This window comes from Diabrotica undecimpunctata, chromosome 5 (genome assembly GCF_040954645.1).
Source record: "Diabrotica undecimpunctata isolate CICGRU chromosome 5, icDiaUnde3, whole genome shotgun sequence".
NCBI classification, from domain to species: domain Eukaryota; kingdom Metazoa; phylum Arthropoda; class Insecta; order Coleoptera; family Chrysomelidae; genus Diabrotica; species Diabrotica undecimpunctata.
In genome coordinates, this window is record NC_092807.1 from 84,728,091 (window position 1) to 84,746,377 (window position 18,287).

The window sequence follows — 18,287 nt, forward strand, 5'->3', positions numbered from 1 at the left end:
AGAAAAGAACCCTGCGAGATGGAGACTGGAATGACAGGGAAAATTGGAGAAAACGGTTGAGTGAAGGAAGACAGTGAAAACTGTGGAAATCCTTAGTAGTAGTAGTAGTAAAACAAAATGACCCAGCTAGAAAAACGCTCCTTGTAGACCCATTGGTCATAGAAGAAGAGGAAGACCTAGAACAAGGTTCCTTGATAACATCGATGAAAACATGAGAAATATGGTAATACGTGCTTGGCGGAGAAAGGCGATGCATAGCGACGACTGGAGAGAAATTCTTGAAGAGGCTAGGATCCACGTAGGGTTGTAAAGCCAGAATGATGATAAACCAATGTTATTAGGAAACGTTACTGCTAGCTTAATATCCGAGCCAGCGGAATTAGAAAAAAAAATTATTTTTGAAATGCCACAGTGTTCTGCTAGGATTTTACGAATTTATTACCACCCTAGTGATTATTTACCCCTCAATTCACTCCTATCGGAAGTTAATAATTCTGTTATGTTAAAATTTAAGGAGAAAAAAATATTGTTTAAAATTTCAGCGTCCTTTATCTATAACTGAAATAAAAAAGTGCTGTGTTAAGTTTTTACTAAACTTTGACCATCCTAATCATTTTCCCCCCTAAATCAATTTTATTTAGTAACGTCCTTACTAGCTTAATATTCGAGCCAGCGAGCCAATTAAAAAAAAAAATAAATACCACCATGTTCTGCTAGGTTTTAACGAATTTATTACCACGCTAGTAATTTTTCACCCCTTAACTAACCCATTAATACCCTAATACCCTAACCCAATAATTTTTACCTATAGCCAACTGACAATAAATATAATATTGGCATAAAATTAAATAATATAAATATATTTAAATTTTTGAAATGCAGCTAATATAAATCTATTTTAATACTCAAATAATCTTTATAGCTGTTCTGTCCAACCTGTAATTTCCGTCTTATTTGAATATTCTTAAAATATTTATCTGCTAAAATGTTTTCCAAGTATATATAAACTCTTTATGTTATACAATTAACCTAAACAGTATATTTAAAACCCTTCTTATTTAAATAGTATTAAAATATTTAATACCTAAACTATTTTCCAAATTGTCAGGTACCTAATAAATACAAATCTTTTAATCTTTTAACAATAGGTGTGCAAGGTGTCTCGATCCGCCTTTACAATTAGCTAATTAATGTAATGGACGTAATAAAATTATTGGAATTTGAATATTTCTTACCTGATACTTATTATGTAAAATATAACAATTCCATTGTATTTCCTAAAAACCCAACTTGATTTCAGTTATTTTATATTCATAAGAGGGTAATCAGGATGCGAATACGAGTAACTTTTTTAAAACAGTTAAAATTTATTATTTTTGTAAAAAAGTATTTTCATATTTTCAATATTTAAACTATTCTATATTTAAAATATTCAATATATTTAAACATTTAACAAGTATATATTATTTAGCACAGAGTAACATTTCAGAATGTTTTTCAATTTGAGTAGTCGTGAAAAAAATACTATTCTGTTAAAAATATAGTAAAAATCTAAAAATATAGTAAATGTGGCTGATAGAATTGGTGTAGTTGGTTAACATTTAGTAAAAACGTGTAGTTGGTTAAACATTTACTAAAAACAGATCAGTTTCTTATTTTGAATAAAGTACAGAATAATTACAAAAATACCAGAATTATTGACTCCCCACTAGGGTTAGTCTTGGGGTAAAAATTACTTAAGTGCTAATAAATTCGCAAAAACCTAGCAGAACACTGTGATATATCATAAATTTTTTTTTAATTCTGCTAGCTTGAACCGTAAGCCAGCAGAATCGTTCCCATTAAGGGTGGATTGGTGGTGAAAAATTATTAGGGTGGTAATAAATTAGTGAAAAATGAGTAAAAAAATATGCCATCAACACAAAGTTTTTTTTTTGAATTCTGCTAGCTTGAACCTTAAGCCAGCAGAATCGCTCCCATTAAGGGTGGTTTGGTGGTGAAAAATTATTAGGGTGGTAATAAATTAGTGAAAAATGGATGAAAAAATATGCCATAAACAAAAAGTTTTTTTTTTAATTCTGCTAGCTTGAACCGTAAGCCAGCAGAATCGTTCCCATTAAGGGTGGATTGGTGGTGAAAAATTATTAGGGTAGTAATAAATTAGTGAAAAATGAGTAAAAAAATATGTCATCAACACAAAGTTTTTTTTTGAATTCTGCTAGCTTGAACCTTAAGCAAGCAGAATCGCTCCCCTTTAGGTTGGTTTGGTGGTGAAAAATTATTAGGGTGGTAATAAATTAGTGAAAAATTAGTGAAAAATTAGTGAAAAAATATTACGTAGGTTAAATTGGATTCCGCTCATGTGTCCCCGCTAGCTTAAGGGTCCTTACTGTTTGCGACGTCCAGATGTGTACGAAACTTTTTGGAAAATACTCCAGCATACTTAAAATTCAATGTTAACGTGGAAATAGTTCCCCAGAGCTTAATAATTTTAATGCCTTAGGTATCTAGAATAAGTGAATTTTCCCATTAACGATAGTGAGTGACGTATGGCTTTAATTTGGATAAAAAGAATATTCGTCAAATTTGACCTAATAATAATTTTATTGTTCCGTTTTCTTTAGTTTATTTTGACGTTTAGAGGTGCAAATAGAAGGTAATAAATTAATGACTTAATTACAAGTTCGTATAAGGTTGGGCACGTTTTTATTTTTACATATTATTTTATTTGCATTTCAATAGAAATTTACAATTTTAATAGAAATTATATAATGCAAGAATCTTTTTTAAAAATAAAGCTTCGACGGGTTTCTGTTTAAAAATTAAAAACAGACATAAAAACTGTCACAATAATATCGCCTTGTCCAAAGATAGACGTGGGTCCTCGGTGGAAGTCGTCGCCAAAGCTGAAGTTCTCAAGAACGGCTGCCGACACAATCAGTATGGCCCAGACCGCCGCACAGTGTATATCGGTATGCAGTCACTCTAACCGTTCTAAGATTACGAAGCCACTCTCGACGTGACGACCCCGATCATGGGTCCCAAATCTGTGATTTTCGGCGAAAGAACTAATAGTGATTTTAGTGACATAAACGCCACGGTTGCCTTAGAGCGTCGTCTAGAAATGAGTACTGAGTTTTTTCTAGTGCCTAGCAGCAGCACCCCTAGCACGACAACAGTAAGTTACATATCAAAAACTCCTTGTGCGGGATGTCCCCTAGGGACTGACAAACTAGTGGGCATATTTAGAAATGAAGTTTGGGTGATTCCTGTATTGGCCCTATCCGCTATAACTATGATACTTATATTGGGGTTTGAAGTGTTTGTTCTGTGCAAAGCGTGGCGAAGCACACCTAGTAGAAGGCACCTTTTCTTGGGACAGATGCTCCTGTTAGGACTATTTTCTTGTGCGGGACTTTCAGCTGTTTTCGCGGCTTCGCCTACGCAATTGACATGTGCCATCGTTCGCTTTGGTACAGGTGTTGCTTATGCTATAGTTTTCGCTTCCCTTTTAGTGAAGTGCGTTTTTTTAATTAGTTTAAATGGAGGAGTGTACCTACCAGCCCCATATCAGGGACTTTTATTATTGTTCGCTATTTTGATACAAGTAGCTATAGGGGTTCAATGGTTAGTGACGAATCCGCCGTTCGTAGATGACGTCGCCGTAGAAATGGTAATAAATCAAAACAAACACAAACTTTTACTCACAGTCGAAGATATTAATAACCCTGTTTTGATACCGTTATGTCGCACTCCTTACGCAGATATGCTTCTGTCACTAATCTATGTCGTTTTTCTCGTTATTTTTGTGACTATATTGGCAGTGAAATCGAGAGGCATAAGAGACAATTATCGCGAAGCTACTTATATCGGACTTTCTGTGGGGTGTAGTATCCCCACTTGGTTGGTTTGGACCATGAGCGGGTTTGTTGTTAATGAACGACATAAAGATGCATGTATTGCTTACGGACTAGTTATATCTTCTATGATTATTTTTCTCATTATGTTTATGCCGAAAGGCAGACAATTGGCCGCTATTGGCAAGGAGGGAGTCTATGTGGAGGATAGAGAAGAACGTTTCAGCACTTTGAGTCGAGCAGCATCAGGATACTCACCTTCTTTCTTTCATTTTAAACCAATCAAATATGGATTAGGGCATTATGGAACATCAAATAAGGAACATAATACTATTACAACTTTAGGTGGAGGTAAGGAAACACTTTGATTCACTATATTTTGCTTTATATATTATTTTTATGGTTAAATAAATTAATAAAAAACATAACGCTCTAAAAGCTTGTTCAAGTAAATTTTAATTAGAGGTGAGACAGCTAGCTTTGTTCAGGTTCTTACTAAAAACTGTCATTCTTATCAATTTTACGCCATTTTTAATTTTTTTTCTTTATGTAAATCGATTTTTTTTTAATTCTTACTTTTTTTTGGTTTTTCTCATTAAGTTTATTAGATATTTTTAGTCTTACTCTCAAATTGTTTTCTATACAGAGTGACAAATTGAAAACTTTCCACCATTCACGTAAATAATAAAAAAATCTGAAAGTCGATTTTATTTTCAAGGGGAAGACTTAAAATTAATATATTTGTTTTTCAAGGTTTCACCCTCTTACAAAATTAAATGTTAACTTTACAATAATTTTACGTAGGAATATGTCAAGTGGGCACATCACTTTAAATGTCGTTTAGTGTTCTTTCCAATGTTCGCAATTTAATATTTTCTGCTCAAAAGTTACTAAGAAATCTCATTTGAAAATTACAAAAGTAATTAGAACTTGCCTGCACTCAGATTACTAATTGTGAAGTTATTTGAAATAAAATTATTTTATTTGCATTTCTTTCAATTAACTGGTTGTTAAACGATTAGTTGGCACCATTCCAAACTTTAAATTACAGGAATAATATGTAGCTACACTGTAAACGTGCGTTTTGTTTTAGTTATTTTACTTTAACGGTATGCTATTATGCTTTGTCTTTTGATATCATGAATATGTCGACATGATTTTTATACAATTTTAAGATATCTCCAAAAAATGACGTTCAACGTCCGGTAATCTCGGAGTATATTCAATTGCTACACTTCGGCCAATTATTATTCTACTCGAAAATGGCTCAAGATCACTATCAGATGGAAAGGGACTTATGAGGTGGAGCACCGTTCTGCTGGAAATGTAAAAGATACTCCTGTAAGAATAAATTTACTTCTGCATTAACTTGAGTTTTTAGTTCGACAGTGATAAGATGATCAATAATCTCTTTAAAACATAGTAAAATTCAGATCACCTGTAAATTTCATTTTTTTTTTTCAATAAGCAAATACCCAACAATCATATTTCCAAGAATATTATCCCACGCATAACTTACATACTTTTCAATCTCTCTACAAAAAATAATTTCGGCGATTTCGTTATTTATCATTAAAACATTGCCTTGTTACTAAGCAAAGTCAGCTTTGTTGTCTTTAAAAAGACATGATTGTCATCTCCAATGAACAACTGCGGTATCTCGAGTAAGTATCACTTCAACAAACAAAAGATCTTTTCCTATTTTAAGTTTTTATTTACTAACGAAAATAAAAACTTTACGACAATAATTATTCACAGTCCAAGTAAGTTTCAATTACTTGTGCAACTTTTAATCGCACTTGCCCGAAAATATTATCTGGCCCAACTGCTTTACCTTTTCTTGTTTTTTTTTTTTTGAGGTTATTGAGCAATTTCCTCCTTTATTAGTTTTGTGATCATTGCTGTTCGCAAGGTGTGCTTCGTACCGATCAACACAAATAAATCAGGAATAGATAATTACGTTTACTCGTTTTTATATATATTTTTTTTTTATTTGAACTGCTTTTGAGAGCTATGCTAGGAATCTTTTAATCTAGATTTATACTATTGAATCGCATCAATTTTTCGTTACAAATCAATTCAATCACTTTGATGAACATACAGAATTTCGAATAGAAAAAATTAAACATAATACAATTTTAATTTTTGTGTATTCTAAATTTTTCATGTTCATCAAAGTGATTGAATTAATTTGTAACCACGACAAATAAGTTTTCTTTTTATATATAAGAATTACCGGATATTAGTGACTGTCGATATAAACAAACAACACAGTTTATTAGGGTTGCAGTCAGAAAATTGGCCGGGATGTTAATGAAACATTTTTTTGACTTTTTGTCTAGCTTTCGGAATGGTTTTATTCCTTTTTCAAGACACTGTAATAAGAAAAATATGTAAATATTTATAAAATATCACAATTCTTCAGTGCAACTTACTAGTCGTTGAGATTATTTGTAAAAGCATTGACACTCAACATTAATAACACACATATAAAATATAAAATAATGGACAAAATACATTCTAAAATTTTTAAAATTTAGGTACAGATAGTGAAACTTAGTTTGTCATCTTTTACTGGTGTGTTTTAACTCTGACACATAAAGAACAAAAAGAAAAAATCCTATGATTGAAAAGTAATTAGGTGTACTTAATATTATATTTCTTTTTAAGAAATACTAGAGGCCCATCTTAGGTTTAAAAATTAAAATCACCTAAGATAATAATTTATCTAATATTTTAGAAACACCAAAATTTCTGGAGTTTTGGTGTTTCTGCAATACACGAAATTTTCAACTGGCAACAAATGTATGTAAATTTAGTGAATTTTGGGGTTTCTGTTTACTGTTAAGTGCGTATACCTATATACTACCAAATATTACAGAAAACAGTAATTTTATAAATTTGTGATTTTTGGGATTTCTGAAATACGTGATTCAATTATTTTCAAGAGCTGTTAAAAAATAAAAAATTATATTACAAAAGTTAAGAAACATTTATTAGATAAGAAAATTTTTAAAATAATTTTTTTTTAATTATGTTTAGCAGCAATTTATTAACAAACAAAACTAATTTTATTTGGTGAGTTAATATAATTTTTTTTCTAGTTCCACTTTGTAAGATATTTTGTATTTTTTAGCAGCTCTTGAAAATAATTGGAAACACAATTGAAAGCTCGAGATAAAAAATAGTTAGCCAATAGCCCCTGTTATTGACTAAAACCCATCCAAAACATATTTATATATGTATATATATATATACATATATATATACATATATAAATGTATATTTATATATGTATATAAACATATATATGTATATATATACATATATATATATATATATATATATATATATATATATATATATATATATATGTGTATATATATATATATATGTATATATATGTATATATATATATGTATATATATATACATATATATATATATATATATATATACATATATATATATATATATATATATATATATATATACATATATATTATATTTATATATTTATTTATTTATATATTTATATATTTATATATTTATATATTTATATAATATATATATAGTAAAACCAGTACCTATTTATTTCTTTCAGTTATTTGAAACGTTATGACGTTTTGATAAAAAACTATAATCTGTTTACACTCCAAACAATTAAAATATTTAGTACACTTCTAATAAATATGTGTAAAAAACATCAACATTTTTAAACAAATTTATAACAACTACATACAGCAAAAAGTGAACACATAATTTATTAATAAGTGCTATTTAATTATTTTCCAATTAATTATAATAAATTAGTTTATTATTTTTCGGATTCTTGGTTATTGGCCACAATATAATATCCCTATTGTTTAAAAAAGTTGACACTTGTAAATCAATCACTTTTGTTATGATAATACAAGAGAGGTTTCTGACGTTATCGACCATTGAAATCTCCTACCATGCCTGAAAAACCTTATCAGATCTTATCTACAACGTGTTTATTGTATAAATAAGTGATCCTTTATTTACATATTGAATCATTTACGGCATACGAACACGGATTTCAACTTTTGCCGTTTATTAAATAGCCTAATAATTCTTCCAAAGGTCACAACAGTAGCACCATTCGTTTGTTTGACAGATTTCTCTTATAAAGTAGATGCAAATATGTTATGTGACGATTCTTCTATTTCAATCAGTTTTTCTTTATGTCGAATCGATAAATTTTATTGCTACAACTTTGATAATTACTTTTTAACTTTATCCATCTTGAGCCACTTTGGGGGCCTTGTACAATCCGTGTCCACAGATCCATTTTATTAAAAAATTTTAAATGTAAATGGGCGATTTTGTAGATTAAAAATAACAAACTTTTCTAAAGTTTGTAGTATGTCTTATTTTTGTTTATTTTGTGTAATATATATCTAGTGTTTGGGCAATAGTCCATTTTGGCCACAATAAGTTATCTACACATCTGGTTGTAAATTGCGAAAAAATTTGTTCAGTAGAAAAGAATTAAATAAGTTACATCACACTATTTTTGTTTGAGCAAACGAACATCCTCCTCCTCTATCCTTTATCCTTCGTAAAGATCTGGTGACGGTATGGTATTTGACGAATGGTTGCTATCCATTCTTCTCTCTCCTGGGCGCGGTGTGCTGCCTCAGACAGAGAGTAACCGGTAGCGCACTTTATTTGGTCTGACCATCAGAGTGGCGATCTTCCTCGGCTTCTTTTACCATCTACTTTGCATTCAACCATCAACCTCTCCATGCCTTTCATTGGTCTGGTAATGTGTCCAAAGTACCTCAAAATATTTTGGTTGTTGATCGTGGTAAGCCTAGTATTGATGTCGAGTTCTGTCAATATTGAGACATTTGTGCGATGTGCTGTCCAGGGTATGCGCATCATTCTATAATATACCCACATTTCAAAGGCCATTATACGTCGTGATTCGGACTTTTTAATGGTCCAAGTTTCTGACGCATAGGTATCGATAGGAAAGATAAGCGTCCGTACTAGGTGCAGTTTCGTGTTCCTGGTTATGTCCGTATCTTTCCAGATTTTAGTAAGTTTGACCGTGGCGTCGACGTATCTCTTCCTCGCATCCACCATTGTTTGTGATAACAGAACCTAAGTAATTGAAACGGCTTACCACTTCAAACCCCGCTACGTTTCGTATTTCGGCTGGTTATTTCTAATTCGATTGATTATCATTACCTTGGTCTTCTGTACATTAATTTTAAGTCCATATTCACGACTAATAGTATCTTGTCTGTTCATGATGTATTCAAGGTCATTTGTTGATGATGCTAGTACTAAAGTGTCGTCAGCATAACGGAGATTGCTGATTTTTCGGCCTCAGACTGATATTTCTCCTTGCCATCCGTCGATTACAATGCGCATGATGTGTTCGCTATATATAGTGAATAACGTGGGAGAGATAATACATTCTTGACGAATACCGGCTTTTAGTTTAAACTTATCGGAGTATATGTTGTTGACTCTTACGTTTGCTGTGTTGTTGATATACAGTTGGATTAGTAGGTATATTAGATGTTCGGGGGTACCCATTTCTCTCATTATTCCCCACATTTCATGGCACTTTACATTATCGAACGTTTTCGAGTAGTCGACGAAGCACAAATATGTTTCTAGATTAAATTCTCTAGATTTTTCTATAATTTGTCTGAGATTGAGAATTTGTTCTCGTGTGCCTCTTCCAGGGACAAATCCACATGTTTCTTGTGGGATCTGTGGTAGAAGTATTGATTTAAATCTCTCGTTAATTATAGTTAGCAGAACTTTACTCGCGTGGGATATCACGGCTATAGTGCGGTATTTATTACAGTCGGTAAACGAACATAAATTAACTTAAATCCCATATACCGAAAGATTTTTGTAGGTTGGTCCGATAAAAACGACTTATGAAACTTAAATTCTCAATATCAATATACTACGTATGTCTAAGATACTCCAGTCGTCAGAGACAAAAATGCCACTAAACCTCTAAAAATCGTACGAACAAGCTGAATTTTGCCGAGCAGATTAATTTTGGGACCCCAAAAATATTAACAACTTTTACCCTCGGGCTCCCCTCTAACACCGCCCTCTCAGGGGGGTAAAAAAAGCGAAAAAATCGATTTACCAAGAATCTGTACGCCGTAGAACATAATGTTTCAAATAAAAAATGTACCTAAGATAATTTTCAACAGAAATTTTTGTAAGCATTTTTTGTTCAAAAAAACAATGTTCAATAAAATTTGTATCAGGTCGACGGTGAAAATTCGATATCTTTTGATTCAAGTACCCTATCAACCAAAATCAAGATTCTTTTTAAAGGCAGAGAGATTAGTTTTTGCATGCAGTTTTGTTATTTTGCCGCAACTAAACTCAGATTTTATACAGGTGTTAAATAAATAAACGTGGCCCGCATTTTGCCATTTTTTATGAGTCTCACGAGATCAATACAATATCTCCCTTTCATTGACTGGCCACTACGAAGTTTTGATAACTAGAGCCTAACCTTTAAAACCTTTAGGATGAAATTTTAGTTTTGGGTTTTGACAATAAATGCGATTCATTTAAAATATGCTTAAAAAACGCTGGATTTAAACTTCCACACAACAAACAAACTTAAGCATTTAAAACATTCTTTTTCAATTAGACTAGTACGGTTTTTAAAAAGATAAAACTTTTTTAATAAACTACAGCTAAACCCGTCTTCTTAAATGCATTTTCCGTTACGTGTGATCGTTTGTAATGTAAAACATTAAATTCTGCATTTTTTATTCATATTTCAAATGCCTTATATTTGTTACCACAACTCAAAAATGAAATTTCATGTCATAGATTTTAAAAATTAATTTCTCAAAATAAAAATTTTACTACAGCTGGTCAATGAAAGTGATCAATTTTATTCATCTTACGAGAATAGTAAAGAATGGCAAAAATCGCGCCACGTTTATTTATTTAACACCTGTATAAAATCTGAGTTTAGTTGCAGCAAATTGCAAAATGCAAAAGAAAGCTGAATTCTTTACCTTTAAAACACATCTTGAATTTTGTCGATAGGTCGCTTAAATCAAAAGATCAAATTTTTACCGTCAAGCTTATACAAATTTTATTGAACATTGATTTCGCGCGCGTAACTGACATGCAAAATCGACGGTCGCTTCAAGCGTTGTTTCTAAGGCTATGGTTCCACGATCGACAGATTGTCGCTAGCAGTAGTAGTAAAATAACGGCGGCAGTAAAATCATGGCTCCACGAGCGACAGTTTACAGGGCGCATATCGCCGCGTTTTGGTCTTGTAGTGGCTCCATGAGCGTTAATATGACGCAGCTACAATCAGTGGCATCTTGTCCGTTTATATAATGTCCGTGTATATAGCAGATAAAATAAATAAGTAAAATAAATTCACACCGATAATACAATACATATAGTATGGATAATCTATCATTTCAACAAACAGTTGCTTTAATATTGGCATTGTGCCGTCGACGTAGCGTTAAAAAACAACGGAAATGGTGGATTCACCCTGTTCTAGTGCCTAGACAGACAGAGAGAATTTTTTTTTCTTTTACACATAAATGAATATTACAGGATGTCAGTGTCTTCTTTTAATTTTTTATTATGTGGAATAGAAGATGTCATACGAAAACAAGTTACATCAATGATGCCTGCGTAATAGCCTAAGCCCAGAATAAAAATTAGCAATTACCTACCTTAAAGTAAGATTTCAAATTACATATTTTATAATCCTATACATGTATCTACCTAAAAATAAAAAAAAAACAAAATATTTAACTATTTAACTTTCATTAGAATAAAAAGGGGCCGCCACCACTTCTTACCTCTGCGTATTCTGTAATTAGCTACTGAATTATCAAGTAGATCGACGGCTCCCATATGTTGATTATATTCATTTATCATATTGGGTTGATGTAATGAATCTTCCTGTTCCAATATCTAACTTGCTTTTTTATGTTACAATAATTTAAAAAATTCTGATGCGACATAAAATCTGCTTTGTTGCATTCTTTTATTTATGAATCACGCCAAGCTATCGAAAACGAAACATTGGTACTAAAGGATAATAAAATTTTACTATAAACAATAATTATTAAAATTTTATTTATATGACATGATTAGACAACCACTTATATAGAAATGAATCGCCAGTTCGAAGAAGGAAGTCCAAAAAATAGATTTTCGGGAAATCAATAAAAACTGTTTATTCTCTCTATTCAACTTTTTCTTGTTTAATAATGGCATCTATTATAAAGTACAGTTTGATACGGATAATTGGGATTGAAAAAAACCATCCATTGATTTTTGTTATCTAGAATACCGATAACGAACATATTGGATTAATTTCTTTCTTAGAACTTATAATTTTTTGTTATGATTTGAGACACAAAATTGTATGAAAAAACTTTTAACCTTTTTATAATTAATAAGTTTGACTAGAGACTTTTTAGGCAGCTGTTTTAAAATTTATTTATTTATTATGTCAAACCCAGGAGCTTTCCTGGGGTGAATTTTTATTTTATTTTGGACGTTACTTCTTTTGGTGTTCCTAGTAATAACTTTAATGTATTCATATGGCTTAAAAATAGTTTCTCAACATTCTTCTTATTTTCTTCTAAATAAACTTGTCTCCTTCATTGTTTAATATTTTCCGCCCGACCATCTTCCAGTTATTTTAATTATCGTCATTAAACTCTCTAAGGAAGATACCAAATATTTATTTTTTAATATTTTTAAATTTCCTTTACAAATCTAGAATAGCACTATTTAACTTAGAATTATTTACAGGACATCTAGTCTGTTTACAGCTCTTTCTTAACTTTTTTAAATCTATAATTAAATCTCTAACCTTGAGATAATTAGTTGCGTTTGTTTTTGGTCTCATTATTGGTCTACTTTGTTAGGCAGTTTGCTGAATATTCTCTGCAAATATTTTTATTTCGTCTTTCTTCTAAAAACGCGCGGTTTTACTTCAGTTAGTTTATTGTATTATTTTATACTAACTTATTTGGTTAACACTTTTTCTTTGGTTATTGCTACAGTTACTTGGAATAGAGTTTCTCTAGATCAGATGAGTATACATGTACTGTTCTTTATGGGAAATATCACATTTAACCGTAAATCTTTTAGGTCGATATTATAGTAGCATATATCTGTGAACCACAAAAATTTCTATAATAATAATAAGAACTAAATTACGTATGGGCAATTTCTTTGGTTAATCCGTATCATTAGATTAGATTGGGTGGTTTCACTCGTTTTGGCTCCCTAAAAATATTATTATAGCTTAAGACATTTTATGGTAAACATTATATAGTGTTATTTGTTTTACATAAAGTTATTTGGAATTAAGTTTATGTGCATGTCTTTATATACATATCAATATATAAATGATATACGAAAAAGAACAAATTAAAATACCAACAGGAACGAGATATATTTATTAATTTGACTTCAATACTTATATATTTTTAAGTTTCCATCGCAAATCATGATATATAAATTCCAGTCACAGACATGTCATGCTTGAAAGTCTTCCAATAAGTAGTTTTTGGTCTTTTTCGTCTATTGCTTTAAAGAACTCAGTAGTTCTTCATATTGTGTGTTCTTTTTTTGTCAATCTACTAATATATCTGGTGATTCCCATTTTGGCGACATGAATTCGTTGTTTTTTATTTTTAACTGCTAATATTTATTTTTGCTCCTTATAGCTAACCGTAGGGCAGTTTTGTAAAAAGTTCTTTCACTTTCATTGAAATTTTTCTGTAATACAACACAACTTTGTCATATGCTTTCTTAAGAGGATTAAATACCATTTAATCGTCTATTTATTTATTTTCATATTTTAGCATTAGCTAATTTACAATCAAAATTACATCTGTTATTGATCTGCCTTGGATAAATCCAATCGCCTACCAATTACTCTCTTCCATATTTTTATATTGTGACTAAGTAGTTTAATACAACACCTTAATGAGACGGGTATTCACATATAGTTCAGAAACCTGGACATTCTCTAAAAGTGAGGAAACATTACCCAACTTTGAAAGAAAAATCTTTTTTTAGAAAGAAGATACAAACTATAAAAAAAAATATTCATTAAAACAGGACGGCTGCGTTGGATAAGATAAATGTGGGAAGAATAAAAAAGGCGAAACACCTCATAAAATAAGCAAACAACTGCCTGTAGGTAAAAGAATAAGAGGAAGGCCAAAGCGAAGATACATAAAACAAACGAAAAATTAAAAGAGAACCTTAAAAATAAAAAATTGTAGAAAAAAAGCATGAAGTAGATCAGAATGGTGAAGAATTATGGAACAGGTCAAAACTCAAAAAGGTTTGTCGAACCGGAGATGATGATGACTAAGTATTTTCATCGATATATGATTTGTGCATTGTTAAATTTTTGTCTTTGTTTTGTCTTTGTTTTTTTTTCAAACAGGTAATAACACCCATACCAAATTGCCTTATATTTGCCCCACTTCCATAATTCGATTAAACCAACCTGTTACCCAACTTGTTCCTACCTTTTCCAAAGTTATCCACACTTCCCCAGGAGTATTATCTGGCCCAACTGCTTCACATTTCTTTATTTTTTTAAAGTGCTTGCGCAACTTGTTTTCGTCTTCATTAAATCAACTGGTTTTTTGTTAAATTACTCATTCAATAAACTGCATAAGTAATTTTTCAATATTTTTTGACATCATTTTCGTAAACGCGATTTTATATTATTTTCGTTTCGGAACATCTAATCTGATTAAAAGATCTACATTCTAAGAAATAATCAGTCGTTAAATAATAACTTATTTCTTTATAATATATATAATACTTATTTCTTTATAATAAATAAAAACTTATTTGAATTAAGTCAAAATCAGGTAAGACGATTTAAAATATAAATTATTGCTTATGACTAATCATCGATCATCTACAAATTTAATATGCAAATATATAAATTTATGATTCCTTTTAAATACCTTTTCTTACATAAATCTATATAACCTTTATGTTGTTTACGTTGTCATTCTGTGAAATTTAGTTTTATCGTATTTGAAAATATTTCAAAAGGCCGTGTATCATTTTTATATTAACTATACTAATCCTAGAAAATTTTGTTCATTTAGTCTTCCGCAATTAAGAAATTATCAGTTTCTATTCCAGTCGTATGGTAATTGGCGATTAGTCTGCCACGAACTTGAAGAGAACCTCTGACAATGTATTATTGCTCTTGGGAGATCTAAAGTAAAGTCAATACCACTTAAATTGCGAATAATTTATACTGCTCATTAATATTTATTGACAAGTTGTCTACAATTTCACAGCATTATATGATAAGTTTATTTCATCATTATGCACAAGAGGTCATTGAAACAAAAAATAATTTTCTTATTGTTATAATAAATATTTATTCAATTTATTGCCTTCAGGAGCTGTCAAAAAACTCATAGGCGTATATATATATATATATATATATATATATATATATATATATATATATATATATATATATATATATATATATATATATATATATATATATATCTATATATAAATATATATATATATATATATTTATATATATATATATATATATATATATATTTATATATATATATATATATATATATATATATATATATATATATATATATATATATATATATATAGTTTGTTATTTGCTGACCGTGAATATTTAAATAGAAAATTTTATTTCCTGGGTTTGTCGGTGTCTGTTGTAAATAAAATTATTTAAATATTGCTTAAACGCTTCGGCAAATTTGCAATAAGCACTTTAATAACTTTATTTTATAAACATTACATTATATAATATAATTTCATGTTTACACTTTTTAAAAGTTTAACATGGATTAAAAAATTGGTATCTGACATTGACAGATGACATCTGGCAGGTATCTTAAAATAGGAGTGGGTCAGGGTCACGGTTCGTAGACTTACTACGGTTGCCTCTTCCGCCTAACCAATGAACATTAAGCCCGAAACTGTACTCTCGTGACGTAATTCTTCCCCTTCAACCAATCAACCCTGCAATCGACCTGCCCTCTACATTCAGTTTCAATCGCGAATAAATGGGTTTTGCATTCTTGTGTACTCTGGTGACGTAACTCAAGCATCCCCACCTCAGTCGGAAGAGGCAACCGTAATAAGTCTACGAACCGTGGGTCAGGATCGTATCTTAAAATATCTGCCATAGTGCATTTAAAAACAACTCAATTTATTAAATGATGATACATATTGGAAAAATCTTTGATGTCAGTCTTATTATTGATAGAATTTGAATTTTTTTATGTGAATCATCTCCAATATGCATCTTTTGTTGTAATTTTGTTCTTTTTCCAAAATCTGTAAATTTTCAAAATCAAAATAATGGATTTTCTAGAGAATGTTTGGCTAGGGCTGTTGTGTTGAATGCATTGGTCTGTACATTATATTTGTGTGCAACAATTCTTCTATGTAGGTGTTGGTGTGTTTGCCCAATATATGTTGAATTACAGTCTTTACAATTTATTTTATAAATAACATTTGATTGATGCTCGTTATTACCAATGGGTTTAAATTTTAAAAAATATTTTCCAGATGTTTTTGATGATTTATGTCCAACATTAATATCATGCTTTGCCAACATTTTTGACATTTGTTCAGAAAATCCATTAATGTATGGTAAGGATATATAGTATTTGTTTGAATTAGTGACATCCAGCCTGTGGGAGTTTTTTGTCAGTTCTATCAGGCGCCGCCCCCTGCGAATGAGCGATGCTCTCTGGGTATTCTTAGAACCGATACCCAGAGGGTAGCAGGGATACTTGCCGTGGAATAAAAACTGACACCTGGCAGTAGGTATAAAATGCACACTCATGAAAATGAAGTATAATAATTTATGTTTAGGGTCGCTGCCTGGAAATCGCCATAGCACGTCTGGAGCCGGCGTTGGACATGACAACATAGTGACATTATTATTATTATTATTATTTTTCAGATTAAGCAATATGACTCATACTCCCTCTAAGGGAGAAAATTGACTTATCCCAGATACCTACGGTATCAAAAGGGTTGAGCTCTGGTAGTACTCTTTCCGTGTTATTGAGCCCTAGGTAACTTGATATGCTGGAGTATCCCCCAAAAATTTTCGTACACATCTGGACGTGGAGAGTAGTACAGCTTTCTGCATGGTCTTGTAGAGATGTTCATTGAGACCTAGCTTTTTTTATTTTTTCTAGGGGGTTCTTTAGAATGACTCCAGTAGTAGAGAAAATAGTAGGTATTGTCTGGGTACATCCCATTCTCCACTGTCTTCGTATTTGAATTTCCAGATTCCTGTACTTGGCAATTTTTTTCTTCTGTTTAACACAAAGATTATTGTTGTTGGGTATCGTCACATCAATTAATATTATTTGCCTCTTTAGTTTATTAACTAGTATGAGATCTGGTCTATTATGTGCCACTATTTTGTTCTGTGAGCACAGTGCGGTCCCAGTATAGCTTGTAGTTGTCATTTTTAAGTATACTCTCAGGAACGTATTGATAATATGAAAGATGGATTGTTTGAAGAAGTCCCAATTTCATAGCTATCACTTGATGAAGGATCTTTCCTACTGAGTCGTGCCGTTCCTTGTATTTAGTTGCAGCAAATGCCTGACAGCCCCCGCTAAGATGTTGGATGGTTTCCTGAGCCTGACATCCATATCGGCACTTTTCGGACCTGAGAGTTTTTGACGATATATTTCAGGTAATTTTTGGTTGGTATAACCTGATCCTGAATGACCAGTAGTGAACCTTCTGTTTCAGGAAATATCTTTCCTGATGTCAGCCAATAGTTTGACGATATAATGTCGACATGGTCTTGACTGACCTCATTGGGATGTCGCCCGTACAGAGGTTTACCCATCCAGGTGCGTATTTTTTCGTCCTTAGTAAAATGGTTTAAATCACGCGATGTAGAGTAGATGTCTCGGAAATAAATTCTTAAATTATTAATCTGTTTTTCTAGTTGCTCACTTATATCCACAAGTCCTCGTCCTCCTAAATATCGCGGTAATGTCGTTATTTCTACTGCACTTCGAGGATGATGTTTTGTGCCTTTATTAGGTGTGTTCGTACTTTTCGCTGAAGATTTTCTATATCAGTTTTTGTCCACTTAACAATACCAAATAAGTATCTAAGCGCGGAACATTCGGAGGTGTTTAGTGTCTTAAAGAAATTTTTACTATTAAGGTGTGAACGAAGCAGCTGTTTTACCCTTTGTATAAATTCAGTAGTTATCTCAGTTTTCATTTGTTTATGGTCAGTTTTCCGCGCTTGCTTTATTCCGAGGTATTTATACATATCATTTTCACCCATGGCCTCGATATTCTGGCCATTTTGCATGTCGAATCCATCGGGTTGA

The 18,287-nt window shown here is 31.2% G+C and overlaps 1 protein-coding gene across 2 annotated transcripts in view; it reads left to right on the forward strand.

The window, feature by feature from the left end:
- Positions 1-2,952: 2,952 nt before the first annotated feature.
- The window catches only part of LOC140441429 (metabotropic glutamate receptor 2), a 244,076-nt gene continuing 228,741 nt past the window's right edge, over positions 2,953-18,287 (forward strand). For both annotated transcript variants that reach the window (XM_072532157.1, XM_072532158.1), the window contains exon 1: positions 2,953-4,208. In XM_072532157.1, the coding sequence (XP_072388258.1) occupies positions 3,035-4,208 (1,174 nt within the window). In that variant the 5' untranslated portion in view covers positions 2,953-3,034. The remainder of the gene's footprint in view (positions 4,209-18,287) is intronic.